Source organism: Opisthocomus hoazin, chromosome Z, assembly GCF_030867145.1.
Source record: "Opisthocomus hoazin isolate bOpiHoa1 chromosome Z, bOpiHoa1.hap1, whole genome shotgun sequence".
In the NCBI taxonomy this organism is placed as follows: Eukaryota; Metazoa; Chordata; class Aves; order Opisthocomiformes; family Opisthocomidae; genus Opisthocomus; species Opisthocomus hoazin.
The window spans coordinates 72,965,976-72,981,307 of NC_134454.1; the positions used below are offsets into that span (position 1 = coordinate 72,965,976).

At 38.0% G+C, this 15,332-nt stretch overlaps 1 protein-coding gene across 1 annotated transcript in view; it reads left to right on the forward strand.

Annotated features, from left to right (window-relative positions):
• Positions 1-15,332, forward strand: part of HCN1 (hyperpolarization activated cyclic nucleotide gated potassium channel 1) — a 210,775-nt gene that overhangs the window by 11,908 nt on the left and 183,535 nt on the right. The window contains exon 2 of the mRNA XM_075411543.1: positions 11,946-12,369. Coding sequence (XP_075267658.1) covers positions 11,946-12,369 — 424 coding nt within the window. The remainder of the gene's footprint in view (positions 1-11,945; positions 12,370-15,332) is intronic.

Genomic DNA, 15,332 nt, shown 5'->3' on the forward strand with positions numbered 1-15,332 from the left:
TCTGAGATCTCCAAAGTGAAATGTTTTCATTTGCTGAAAGACAGAAACTTATTTAATATATCTAGACAACTTCATTTTAAGTGAATATGGGTGGAAGATAAAGATGGACATCTGGTGTTTTATTCACCACAATAAAGGAAAGCTGTTTTTGTGATGCTGTATCAAAGAAACTGTCATCTGTCTGAATGGGAGTACATAGCTTCTGTGGTACTTTTACTGTTGTTTATAGTTCAGGTCATAGGTCCCTGACCAAAGTTTATTTGAGTGCTTATTTTAGAGCTGCTTATCAGTGGCTATGATTATAGGCAACGTTACTTGCAGGCAAACACTTTCCCCTGTCGCACTTAACCTATGCTGTGTGGCTGATCTCAACAGCAGCACGGGTGCTGTGCCGTTGTTGAGGAACATGGACTACTTTGTTTGAAAGCCAGAATGTCAGAGAAAGAAAATTTTTGTACCATGAGACTTCAAAGTCACCTGTGAAAAACAAAACACTCTACCAAAATATAAAGTGGAGAAGTAGATTATTAAATAATTCCCTTTTATATTTTTTCTGATAAATCTTTATAGGTGAAGCATATAACAAAGCTTGTGGTTACGTTTGAATAAATTTTCAGATCTTCATATCTTTATCAATCTTTCATTTTTCAGGCTGAAAACTGACATGTTTTTCTGAAGCTTAAAGTGTCTTCCTCTCTTTTATAAAAAAAAGAAAGGCAACTGTCGATGAAAAAACCTTTATCTAATAAACATATCTTTTTGTAATAACTCTAATTTGGATGGTTCTGTCTCAATGAAGATAGCATAGAATTTGAAATTAATCTATATATTGGTGAGAAATATCTTCCAGTGGCTCAACAGCCTTTTCATATGACTAAATTAAACCAAAATAATTAACAAATGTATTTCAAGCCAATAATCTGTCATAATTCAATAAATACATTCAACACATAGTTTGTAAATTTAATACATCTTGTTTCTAGGAGTGGATCTTGACCATCTATTTCAGTGCTGTATATCCCTGTGACAAAATGTAATGGAACCTCGTTTTATAATTACAACCATGTGGTGTGTATCACCTGCAGTACTGCTGCTGGAGAAGATGTACTAGAAGGAGAAAAGGCCTCCTAGCATGTAAAGGCAATCTCTTGGAATGCTTGGAATATTTAATAAATAAGTATACATAAGTTGTTTTGTTGGGTTTTTTTAGAAGGCATTTGATTGTTTGCTTTTTTAAGAATAACCAAAGCCATTTAATTGGAAAAACCTTCTTTGTTTCCTTATATTGAATTAAATTGCAAGAGGGCCATTCAGCAATCGCATTCCATTACACTGATCAATGCTCATAAATGTCAGAGGTGGATTTTACATCCCCAGAAATTTCATTTGTATTCCAAACCTCCACCCTTCAATGAGCTGGTCGCAATGGCAGTGCAGGAGGTTTCACTCAGGCCTGCTTGCATGGAGCTTACTGGAGCATTAGAGGGTCAACAGCATGAAAAGATGATGAGAGGAGCAGAGGTAAAACTAACAAGGTCATGGTCACTTAGGCCAAAAACTACGTCTTTGAACATCATGTATTCTCTGTCTTGTCTGCTTTGTTTGCTTTTCTGGATTTTCCTTTTTGTTTTAAACAGGTGAATTTCAGGGCTGTCTTATCACTGCTCTGTCAGGCTGCATAATTAGCTGATTTGTTTTGACAATGCAGGCAGAGTGCTATGATGTTGAAAGGATGGTGAGACTGGAATGTGCAGTATGTAAATTGGGAAATTTTAAAGAAATGTTAAAATTACATTGCATCTGCTTAAATGTTGTGGAAGGCAAATGGCTAGCAGAGAGATCTGGGTACAAGCTGAATAGTGTAAAAAATGGTGATTTCTGGATGTGGCTGGTGGAAGCAGAAATCTGTAAGAGCTGCATTTTATTTCTGGTAGGGACAGGTGTTTTAGTATATGAAGTATGAAATTATGTGTTGAATGATATTGTTAAAACTGAATTTTGAGCTTCCTAGCTGAGCATTCTCCTTCCTGCCTACCCTTTTTCACATTTGTGATTTTTCCGTTCATAGATTTGAAGATTATCTATGTTTTTCTGTTTAAACATAGTGCCCAGTCTTGCTTTCAATTAACTTTTTAAATTAATGATACATCAAATTCCAGCAAATGCAGATTTATGTTTGAAGCTGCTTGTATGAATGTACAGTATCTTTGTACAGTTACATACACAAAGCCAGTTTTACCTCTGATTATCAGAATGAAATTGTTAGTAGTAGTATACATGTCAAACACCAGAAATCTTGGTGTTTTACGTGAACCAAGTTGATGGTCCTAGTCTTGTTTTTTTGTCAGAGGTATTCACCCCAAAAAATGAATTGTCCCAACTAAATTGGTGGTCACAGGCCAGTCTCCTCACCAAACCCCATGACTGAGATCATGCTACTGAGCTACTGAGCAATGTCTTCCCCATCATCTCCTTCTCTGAACATAAATAGAGAAAATGGGCTTTTCCCCATCAGCAGAAACTTTCAAGATTACACTGATAAGTCGGAGACAGAATTGGTTAAAAAAATATATTAGAGAGAATATTAAGTGATGTTGTCTGACTGTCTTGGTTTTGTGAGAGGGTGTGGGTGAAGTTACGTTCCTTTTTGCATGGTGCTTTATTGAGAAGAATTAGAGAAGGCTTCTCCCAATTTAAGCCTCTGAATTTCCACTTAGTATGGAGGCATCCTAAATGTCATGTTTCTAAATGGTGCTCTTAAAATTACTGTCACTACAAAATTCTTAATTAATGCAAGTGTTCCAACATGAGATAAGAGATTATTTTGCAGCTGAAATATTTTTAGATCTGTCTCTTTCAGATTTTTTTGCATGCCTGTAAAGTGGTCGCTTCTAATTTGAGAATGTGAGTGAGTATTTTACAGTGATCCACTACAGAAATTTGCTGACACTTAAAGAATTGGTATGTGGCAACTTGCAATTGGTTCAAGGTTTGGTAATACGAAACTGAAACAAATCTGTTGGGAGTCCCTACACAAAGTTTTGCCTAACAGTTTGAATGGGGGTGGGAGTGGGGGGGTGTAAATTTGATGAAGATACTGTTATTTATGATATGATGTGTTCTGATGCAGAAGTAATGTTGATGTTGATAATTGAAGATATATTTATTTTGATCAGCAGACAGGCCAGCATAGACAGATTCAGCATTTTCCAGGAGAAAAGTCCTTTGTGAGTCCTGACTCTTCATCAGCCTTTTTTCCTAGCTGGTAGCTATCTGGACAGGAGCACTACCCTGCTTTTTCACCGAGGAACAGGGCTGAAGAAAGGAGGAACTGTGTAAAGAAAGGGGAGTGCAAAAGCGGTATCAGAGCTCCACTGGCAGTGGTGCACTGTTCTTGCCCAAGGTGACTTGGAAGTCAGGCTTTAATTCTTTCTACTGTAGTTTAATAAGTTTCTCTGGAGGAAAAGCAACTGCAAGTATCAGATGTATTCAAGCACTTGCGGTAGCGGATTATTCGGTAAAACCCAAGAGACTTATTATTAAATAATATTGCCATATTCTGTAAATTTCTCTTTGTCCTTTCCTTCCTCCCCTTCCGTGTGCAATGAGGACAACATTGGTCCTGTACCTGTATTCCTCAGAAATCTGAGACTTAATTTGTTAATGCAAGTAAAATACTATAAAAACTTTATGTTGAAACTATTGCATGTGTACCAAGAATTAAAAACCTTTTGATGAAACATCCACTGCTGAAATATTAGTTGAATTTAGTGAATAACACATATATATATTAGTGTGATGTTAATTAGTTAATTACATAGTCACTATCCATGGAAAGTACTGTGATTTTCTTTTCTAGTAATCAAGCCTTTGAAGCACTCAAGCTTTAAACCTAACCAAATGCAGTAACCAAAGCCTTTTGAAAGTAGTAAATTGATGTTCATTGGCTTCACTGGTCTCTGATCAGGTCCCCTGAGAGCTGCATTTATCTAATCATCAGATGTGTGCATAGAATCACAAGTGAGCAACACTGCAAATCTCCACTGCTAAGTGTGCTTAGTTACCAGATAAAACTCATGAAATATGTTTGAAATTGTGCAAAAGAAGCCTCAGTATTACTGAATTTTATTAATCTCCCTGTGAATTTCTTTTCTGCTACCAGGTAGGAAATTGCATCAATATTTAAAGAGTAGCAGCAAGGAACATAAACTGGATCTCTAAGTATATATTGCTAACCTTGAAGTGAAGGAATTCAGTATTAGTCTGAAATCAAATGAAGATTTCTAGTGGTCTGAAAACTTCATTATTTTTGGGGGTTTTTTTAATCACTTTGAATCAGATTGAAGACATGAAATTGGAAGATTCTCAGGTCCAGCACTGCTTGTAATTCAGGCAGGGACTGAACATTACCTCTGCCTCATCCCAGACTGACGAGTCTCAGGCAGGTAGAGAAAGCCTTTCTGCCGCTTCAGCAGGTTACCTAGCTATGTCAATGAAAGTTCGTTAAGCTTCATATGTTTTAAATTAAAGAAGAATAGAAAATGTTGATGAAATTTTCACCTTAGGAAGTGTCACAGGTTTCTACTTAATATTATTTCTGCCCTTCAACCCCAACACTTGAATCCATAGAGCTCAGGAGCTCTCAGTCCCCAGATGTAAGAAATCAGGAACAGAAGGCAAGAGACCGGCATGGCTGAGCTGAGACCTGCTGGTCAGACTAAATAGCAAGAGGAAACTGCAAAGGCAGTGGAAGCAGAGACAGGCATCCTGGGAAGAGTAGAGGGACGCTTGGCAAGGGATGCAAGTAATAACAAGAAGGGCTTGTACAAGTATATCAGCCAGAAAAATAGGTCAAAGACAGTGTACCCCACTGAGGAGAAAAGACTGGCAAACTGGTAACAACGGCAAAGGAGAAGGCTGAGGTACTCAACATGTTTTTGCTTCAGTCTTTGCTGGCAGCCTCTCCTCCCACACCTCTCGAGTGGATAGACTGCAAGACAGGGACTGGGGGAGAACAGTGCCTCGAACTGCAGGAGATCATCATGTTTGTAACCACCTGAGGAACCTGAATATACAGAAGTCTGTGGGACCTGATGGGATACACCCCAGAGTCCTGAGGGAATTGGCTGATGCAGCTTCCAAACCAGTCTCCGTGATATTTGAAAAGTCATGGCAGTCACATGGAGACCCTAGAGACTTGAAAGAGGGTGGAAAGGAGCACCCTGGGAACTAATGACCTGTCAGCCTCACCTCTGTGCCTGGGTAGATCATGGAATAGATTCTCCTAGAAGCTATGCGAAGGCACATGCTATGTGGAGGCACATGCTATCAATTATGAGTGAAAAGCTATGGAGGACAAGGAGGTGATTTGAAACAGCCAGCATGCCTTCACCAAGGGCAAGTCCTGCCTGACCAAGCTAGTGGCCTTCTATGATGGAGTGACTGCATCAGTGGACAAGGGAAAAGCAACGTATGTCATCGATCTGGATTTCTTATAAAGCCTTTGACACTGTACACCTATGGATTTGATGGGTGGAATGTATGGTGGATAAGGAATTGTTTGGAAGGTCGCAACCAGAGGGTAGTGGTCAAAGGCTCGATGTCCAAATGGAGATCAGTGACAAGAGGTGTCCATCAGGCATCGATACTGGGACCAGTGCCGTTTAATATTTTCCTCAATGACATAGACAGCGAGATGTAGTGCACCCTCAGCAAGTTTGCAGATGACACCAAGCTGAGTGGTGCAGTTGACACGCCTGAGGGACGGGATGCCATGCTGAGGGAGCTGGATAAGCTTGAGAGGTGGGCCCATTTGAACCTCATGAGGTTCAGCAAGGCCAAGTGCAAGGTCCTGCACCTGGGTTGTGGCAACCCCTGGTATCAATACAGGCTGAGGGAAGAAGGGATTGAGAGCAGCCCTTTTAAGAAGGACCCAAGGATACTGGTGGATGAAAAGCTGGACAGGAGGTGAAAATGTGCGCTTGCAGCCCAGAAGGCCAACTGTATCCTGGGCTGCATCAAGAGAAGCGTGGCCAGCAGGTGAAAGGAGGTGATTCTGCCCCTCTGCTCCTCTCTTCTGAGAGCCCACCTGGAGTCCTGCGTCCATCTCTGGAGCCTCGCCGCAGGACAGACATGGAGCTATTGGAGTGGGGCAGGAGGAGGCCACAAAAGTGATGACAGGGCTGGAGCTCCTCTGCTGTGAGGAAAGGCTGAGAGAGTTGGGGCTGTTCAGCCTGGAGAGGAGAAGGCTGCAGGGGACCTTATTGCAGCCTTCCAGTACTTTAAGGGGCCTTATAAAAAAGATGGGGACAGGCTTTTTATCAAGGCCTGTTGCAATAGGACAAGGGGTGATGGTTTTAAACTAAAAGAGGATAGATTTGGACTGGATATAAGGAAGAAATTTTTTACAATGAGGAAGGTGAAACACTGGAAGAGGTTGCCCAGAGAGGTGGTTGATGCCCCCATGCCTGGAAATGTTCCAGGTCAGGTTCGATGGGGCTCTGAGCAACATGATTGTGTTGAAGATGTCCCGGCTCATTGCAGGTTGGACTAGATCACCTTTAAAGGTCCCTTCCAACTCAAACTGTTCTATGATTCTGTGATTCTATTCTATGATCCTATGCTTTTATTACTTTTATTAGTGTGTGCTTTTAAATTGAAAGGGTGAGCTATGAAAGGGACTCTGTTTCAGACTTGCAAGATTCCTCATTTGTGTTTACATAGCATACGGTAAAAGCTGTCAGAGTGGAAATAGAGGAGAAAACAGAATATAAATCAACAATTGCAGGAGAATATTTTATCTTTTAAAAGCAAAACAAAAAACCAAACCCAACCTTTGCAAAATGAAGTACATTCAGATAAGGAAAGTTGTATCCATACAGAAGGACAACACAACTGTGGAAGTGACCTGTTTGCTAACGCAAATCCGGCCACTGTGAAGAAGTGACACTTGGCTAGTCAATTTGATGCATTTGTATTAATGTGATCACACAGGTTACAATAAATTCAAAGTTTGGAAATTTTAAAAGAAAAATATTGCTGCTGATCCAAAATCACAGAAGCAGTCCACAAGAGATTTTCAACATTTAAACGTAATTTTTTCCATGGAGGATGTTGATGCTATATTTTGTGTTAAAAAAGAAGGAATTTAATATTTAATTTGTATGCTTTTTCCCCAGAAGCAGCATGTTTTCCTCTAGGTGCGTGTATGTGTAAGAGAGAGACAGACAGGCAGAATGAAAATGGATAGCTGGGCAGAAGGGGATATCCTCACTTTGAGGTTGTGAAAAAAAATGATGATGAGTTTTCAGAAAATTGTCAAGCACAGACACCTGTGCAATCATGAAAATAATCTGAGTCCCCTGAAGAAAACCCTCCCTTCTTTATCCTTCTGTCCTTTCCAAAATACCCCAGTAATTATCTGGAAGTAGATGTTTTCAGGTGTGTCTAGCTTTGCTCTCTCTTATGGAAAGAGTAATACAGTTGCACAGCAAGACAAAGATGGCATGTCCTATGAGAATCAAATTCTAACACGGATAATACCAAGTTCAGTGTTTGTTACAGTACGTTCTAATGAAGTTTTATATTACTGTTATTTCTAGCCTAAGATTGTTTTGTTCTATATAGGACATTGATTTCTCTGTTAAGTGAACTGATGATCCATGAAAGCAAAAGAAATAAAGCTGTGTTTGAAGGTGAGATTAAAAAAAGTCAGTGTTCTTTTCACAGAGCATCCGCTAGTCAATCAAAATATTTAACTAAAGAGGAGGCAGGTTTTGCATGGAAAGCGTGTGAAAATTTTTTACAGTCCTTGGTTCCCTGAACGTGTAGAGTGAAATCATCTCAGATGCATCAGGTTTGGTTTGAAAGACATTTGACAAGCAATTGGAATGAATATCTTTTTCAGAGACCTTTCACTTCTAATGTGGCTGATGAGTATTTGTGACTGAATTTCCTGAAGTTTTACTGATCAATTTTGCTCTTTTTTATTAAATAATCAGGCTTTTGTGGTCTTTCTGGAAACTCAAAATACTTAATCTTAAGCAAATCCCTGAGTGCTCAGTAGCCTCAAGTCACATCCTGTTCACTCTGCTATGTGGTTTGTGAGACTGCTGACAACTTCTGCTGGGTCACCCTGGGTGTACCGTAAGGATAATTATAAGTCAAACTACACTGATTCAAGGACATTGAGACTGCTGTGTCAATGGGCAGCAACCAGGAAACAATAAAGAAAGCAAATCTGAATGACTTTTTACACAGTTGTATATACAGCAAATTATGCAGCAAATTAACCAACGTAGAGCTGAAATGTCCTTCTCTAAGACTCAGTTTTATTTGGATTGGATATATAAAGTGGAAATAAAATGCCTGTTAGATTTCATAGTGCCTTACATTATTAAGCTTAGTATAAACATTGATTAATTAATACTAAGTAGTTTTTTACTGCTGCTTGGGTAGGCACTCATTTTGAACAGACTGTTCATGCTATGCAGGACACCCTGTGGCAATAAATAGAACACCAAAGCTTCAGCAACATGTTCCAAAGCTGTGAAAAGCACGGTGTTACTCCTGTAAGTTTTGCAAGTATAGGAGATCAATTATCAGTGAAAAGATCACCGAAGGAGGGCTGAGAATCCAACTAGTTTATCTGAGAATAGCAAAGTAATAATTAGCGTGATTTTTTTTTATTACTGTATAAAATAATTCTTTAAGATATGGAAAAAAATATTCCTTAAAACTGTTTTTTTATACTCTTTTAATGCTTGAAGACTTTTTTCACCTAGAGGTATTAAAACTTGGAGTCATTTAGAAGCATTTAAAAAGTTTCAGGAGTAGTTCAGTGTGGTGGAGTGCTGACGTCTGTACCTTCAGTTGATGGTAACTAGTTGTAGCTGTACTGAGCTGTTAGCTTCCAAGGAACAGTACACTCTATGGCTGTTTGCTGTGGGGCTGAGGTCAGTTCTTGCTTCTAATTATGAGCTCTGAAAGATCTCATTACCCCCAGGCTCTTTTTTTTTTTCCTCATTCTCAAAAATTTTGTGTCATAGGCCTGTCTCACCCTTGATTTCTGTCAACATTTTGTAATATCTTATATAAATCTGGAACTCTGAGATTGTAAGTTTTAAATTTATAAACATCCTCACTGGGGGGTGGGGGGTGGGGGGAAATAGCAAAAATAAATAAATAATCCTGAAAATAGTTTGAAACAAGGGCTACCTCTTTGTCTCCACAACAGCTTCTTGCACTGTCTCGTGAAGCTTTTCAGCTTGCTCTTGGTTACATGAATAGTAGGATGTTCTGAGCTGGTAGGCAAGGAATGCATTGTATTACTTTCTGTGCACAGGTCACAGAAGGGCAGTACAGGGAGTTGCATCTAGTTTTTCTCACCTGAAAGAAAAATATCATATAACATGGCCAACAGAATGGCATTTGTAAACATTTTCCGAAAACAAAAAGTCTGATTAATTTCTAAATGAAAAATAAATAATAATATGAGTTTTTCTAACTAACTAATCAGGTTATACTATATTGTGGGCTACAATCAAAGTACAAAACTGGTCTAGTCTCATAGTCCTTAGTATTCAATCTTGTTTTATTACAGAATCCCTCACACTATCACTTTTGCTGATATTCAGCATCAGGAACTACAGTGTGTATTGTGTAATCACAGTACGTAACGATCCTTTAAACCGCAGATTAGTGTTGGATAAAACCACCTGGTTCTGTATTACATTTTACGTTTGCTGGGTGGCTGGTTGTTGTGCGGCCTTCGTTGCTTAGCTGCTCCCTGTGCTGGTGAAATGTAGAGGTCAACCTGAAATCAAGCAGTGCTTTGCTTAGGAGTGAGCCACAGATACAAGTACGCCTCTTGTGATTATCTCCTAGTTGTTTTCCACTCATTTCCAGGATTCCTTGGAGACGTTTATTCTTCCAAAACAGTTTCTTGAAATATTTTGTTCAATATTATTGTAAAAGTATATGAATATATGAATTTAGTGGTTCCTTCTGTATGATAATTCTAGGTTATTGAAAAGGAATCTAGCACAGCAAGAAGTCTATTACATGAATTTAAAAAGACAAGAGAAATAGGAATGTTTTTGCCAGATATGCTACAGATATGGTGGATACCATCACATGCTAAGTGAAAATATGTACAACCTGGGTTAAACTGAATATCTGTAGCACTGAGTGTTCACATTTGCTGTAAGATTGAAAATGTGTAAGACATAAATAAATTTGTACACAGGGAATTACATGCAAAGTCTATTTCATGGATTTGCGAGTACCAGTTAAAAGTACTTTGCCATCTACTCTCTCAAATGATAATCAAACATAATCTCTGTAGGTTTAGAATAAAGAATTCTAAAACTGGGAATGCTCATGCCACTCTCAGTCCTATGCTGCTCTTCCTTTAATGTGTTTTACAGTTACAGTTAATTATTTTTGTTCACAGATCCGCAATTTGTAAAGTATTTTCACAGGTGAATGTGAAACAAACGGAATTTATAAACCTGGATCATCTGGAGAATACAAGAAGCAATCTCAGAAATCTAATGTAATCCATGTACTGTATGCAGATCTAGGAAAAACTAACCTCATGGTTCTGAAATGTTTTGTGGGCAGTTAAACTATTATTATTGTTGATTGCCATGAAGCTTTACCAAGATGAGGGTGTTTGTTGCATGCCATAAGGCTGGTGGTAGTATAATGGAAGTGGCCTGGAAGTCAGTGCTGAAGTGGTATGCTGGTGGCACGTCCATTACATGTTCACCATGCAAGGCCCCACTGCGATGGAGGGCTGGAGTAAGGAGATTGTTGTGGAGCCATTGCTGCCTAGTCCAGTGAGTCCATGGGGAACTGCTGTTGACTGGTTTCTGTGTCTCTCCAGATGAAGTTTAGTTTGAACAGATATGTTCTCAAGCAGAACAAGAGGTCATGTGTTGAGTTCAGGTGTTCTCAAGTTCAGTTTCAGTTCTTTTAATGAACAAGAATAACTTTATTTGTCAATTTAACATTTAGGAGTTCTTATAATTTTCTTGAAATGTGTTTGGTACATGCTACCATCCCCTGGAAATTTTCCATCAGGATAAATGTATATTCTGTGTAACAGGTGGATTTACTCAGCATTTCTGTAATAGATACTAAAGTTGTGAGTCTGGCTCTCTACCATTTGTGTCAAGCACTGTTGGAAGCATTTTAACAGTGTTAGAGGTGAGCCTTTAGATATTTCTGGAGCAAAATGGTGAAATGCAGTACCCATTTTATACCATGCAAGTTGTAGCTGTTACTGTACAGACTTCCTATCTTGCTCTGAAAGAAGATAGACTGTGGGGTTGTAAAAATGCTTGAAAGTTCAATTCAGGTTATAAAAGTGGATGAAGGTTTTGATGTTATCTAATTTATGTTTCTATATTTTGCTTCAGTGCACTTTTTCTCTTCCTGTAATTTTATTCCCTCCCTGTAATGGTATGAGTACATTTGTAAAGAGGTACTTACATTTAATATGTTATCTGTTAGATATTTGGTTTTCCATTTGGATAGAAGCCTTAAAAAAATACTGCATTGCTAAAGCACTTCTGATTGGCATCAGAGGTCAGTTTTAGGTATATAAACCCACTAACAGGTTTTGACAGGAGTCTGTGTAAGTGTACTGAGGGCCACACATGCACACCTTTCAGATATGTCATGGAGTGCTAAGCCATAGTACTGTCTTTATCCTAGATGTGTATTCGTGAGAAGGAAACCACATAATGAAATGTATGAATTACTTTGGCTTCTCTACTGACTGTGATTATATTGAATGAGCTAACACAATGAGAGTTTTCTTAGCATTAACAAAATGTTTAAGCATCTTGACATGAAGCTGGCGGCATGGTAGAGACCATTTTTCTAAGCGTGTTTTACCACATTGCATCAACCATTCTGTTTCTTCCTGTTTTTTTTAGGTTTTACTGGGACTTAATCATGCTCATAATGATGGTTGGAAACCTTGTCATTATACCAGTTGGAATCACATTCTTCACAGAACAAACAACAACACCATGGATTATTTTCAATGTGGCATCAGACACTGTTTTTCTATTGGACTTGATCATGAATTTTAGAACTGGGACTGTAAACGAAGACAGCTCTGAAATAATACTGGACCCCAAAATCATTAAGATGAATTACTTAAAAAGCTGGTTTGTGGTTGACTTCATCTCATCTATACCAGTGGATTATATCTTCCTCATTGTAGAAAAAGGAATGGATTCAGAAGTTTACAAGACAGCAAGAGCACTTCGTATTGTAAGATTTACAAAAATTCTCAGCCTGCTACGCTTATTGCGCCTTTCAAGACTGATTAGATACATACACCAGTGGGAAGAGGTAAGATTCATATGGTTATAACATTATTTGCTAAGATATTATTCCTACAAAAAATTAGTCAGGTCTCTCCAAAGAGCTACACAAGAACTAGAACGGAATAAACAGTTTTTACATACAGGTGCTAGTAGAAAAACCTTTTTGGAAAGAAAAGCACAGAGTAACCATCTTCTCTCTGCTAACAACAGAGACCAAAAATGTGTTTGGGACCATCAGCAACACAAGCATTGGATGGGCTCCTACTGAGAATATTAGAAATTTTAGCAACCACCTAAATCTGGCTTTGGGTTTGGTGACTAGCACTTAAACTTATGAAGTTAATACTTTTGTGTTCACAGAGAACTTACAATACACGTTCATGTTTTTCTATTTCAGGAGAAATTGAAACCATTTATAGTTGAGTAGATTTCCTAGAATGCTCATTGTTTGAAAGCTGCGTGTAGACTGAATATGTTAAATCCCAACCTTCTTTATAAAAAATGGGTAGTTCAAATTTTGAGTTATTGCCTTCTAAACTGTCAACTCCACTATTTCCAGTCATGACCTTATGCTGCCTGCCAATTTGGCATAGTGACATTTCCAGGAAATTATAGCATTCTTAAATTGGCATGCCCATGGCTAGGAAATGTTTAATGCTTTGGCACATACCACTATGATTCAGTCATTTGATTTCTTGCCTGTCCCCATTTCTGCAGTTCTAAATATCATAATATATTTTAAAAGGAAGTGCTAAAAACATGGGGAAAATAACTGCTGTTTACTGAACCTTTCTTGCAGCAAGTGTAGTGACAATTATTTTGTAAAGTATTTTCATGGAATCACTATTAAAATAAATTTGCATGATTTTTTTTAATGTAGTTTAATAAAGACCTGTTTAGTTAAATTAATATCAAAGGGTGATTTGGTACCATTTCTGGTGCTTTTTCTGCTGGTTATCTCCAGTATTACGTTCACTTTCTGGTTTAACAGAAACATGAATATGAAACCATCTCACAAATAAAGTCAGATCGCATTTGAAAATGGTGTGATGCTGGATGGTACAAAGCATCAAATTTTTAGTAGTTTCTAAAATAGCTCCTGGAATAGGTCATTGTTTTTTATTATTGTATTTTGTAAATTCTACTTCTTTTTTGCCTCCCTGTAATGCAGTGTGACTATGTTTTTGACACAGAAATAGAGCACTGCAGTTTTATACCCAGTTTAACTAAGGCAAATGATTAAGCATATTTTGCAGTTTTACCATAGAGCAGTGCTTTTGTCTCCTCAGTGCTTCACAGAGAGACAGCCTTCTGAAATGCATTCAATGACATTATTTTCTGGCAGCTTGAGTTAATGGCTTGCCACTGTAAGCCCCACTAAGCAGAGAAATTAATACCTTTTTTATTTTCTTCTTCCATCTATTGTCAAAGATAAAGCAGGTATTCTAAACCAAGAATACTTGAATCAGCCACTACGAGGGACTAGAAGTGACCAGAGGATGTGGTCCAAACCAGTGACAGCTGGTGTTTGGTCCATTTAATCTTTAGCTAATGGCTGCTTGATTGCAACTAAATCTTTGATTCCACTAGTAAAACTTGGGCAATATTTCTTGTGTGAAACTTTATTTGACAAATATTGAAAAATAAGTGGAGTCCATCTTTTTGTGTTTGAGAACACATTGTAGTGCTCCCTGGCTGTTCTCAGAAAGGTGAGGGAGGGTCTAAAGTATATTTGGGGTGGTATTTTTGAGCCTGCGATAAAGCAGCAAGAACCTTGTTGGCTGCTTTTAAAAAAGATGCTTGATGACTGTGAGAACATGCAGGAACAGCGATAAATATGTAGACTCAATCAGGTTCTGATAAATCCCAAAATGAAATGCATGCAAGAAAAAAATGTTCTTTTTTTTGTTGGTTTAGCATTTTACAGACATCAGAAATGAAGGCACTCATGGATTTTCATATTTGGCTCTTGTTATCGCAGTAGTTGATTATTACTTTGGATGTAGCTTATGAAACTGTTCTGCACGGTCAATCCATTACCATGTTTGAGAAATTGTGTGTTACAGCACTGTAATGTTTTAAAACAAACAAACAAAAAAATAGATAGGGATGAGCTTTGATGAATTAGGAAACAATAGTTGGATGTTCCCTTAGGGGATATAAATGAGACCTTTGCTGCTGATATTAATCGTTTTCTGTACTGCGTGTGTTTGCACATGCACAACAGGGACCAACTGTTAACTAATTTTTGTTACACAGAAATGGAGCCTGTCTGTCTTGTCTAGCCTTGTTTAAAAGGATTTAACAGTTTTTGCATATGGGCGGACATGTTGGTTTTAAATGTGATGCAGATAAATCTGAAACGCTGTGTAATTGGATCCAGAATAATGAGCATTATGTTAAATATATTGAAAGGACAGCCAGCAAACTCATTCGTCATAACCTGCCAAGAGGATACTTCATGGAAAACTGACTGATGAACAAACCAGTTTGTATAAGGTGGCTGTTATCCTATTTAGGTATTTATATGTCCTCCAACAGAAAAGACAGGTTAAAATTGAGCTGTTCCTTTTTTAGCATCACATACCTGAACATCAGTTGGTCAGTATCCTGAACTTCAAGATGACTAGGCAAAAATTTGAAAGATTTGTATATGATACAAGGTTCCCTTTTTCTTTATTTCCATATTGTTTAAAGCAATTAAATCTAGATCAAACTGCAAACAGCCACATAGAGTAATAGTGAGGTAAATAATATATGCATTGCAGAATCTTTGTCCTTAACTGTTGTAAGGGAACTGAGATATAGCCTGTGGTGTGGTATGTATGAAATCTGATCGATATATTCTTATCAGTCTGATGTTAATAACTTATCCAAATGAATGACTTGGTGGAAATGGGAAGAAACATTTTCACAAAAGGACAAGAGATGTGTTGGCAGGAATTAATTTACTGAATTTGCAAAATCACGCTGTCCTAAAACTACCTT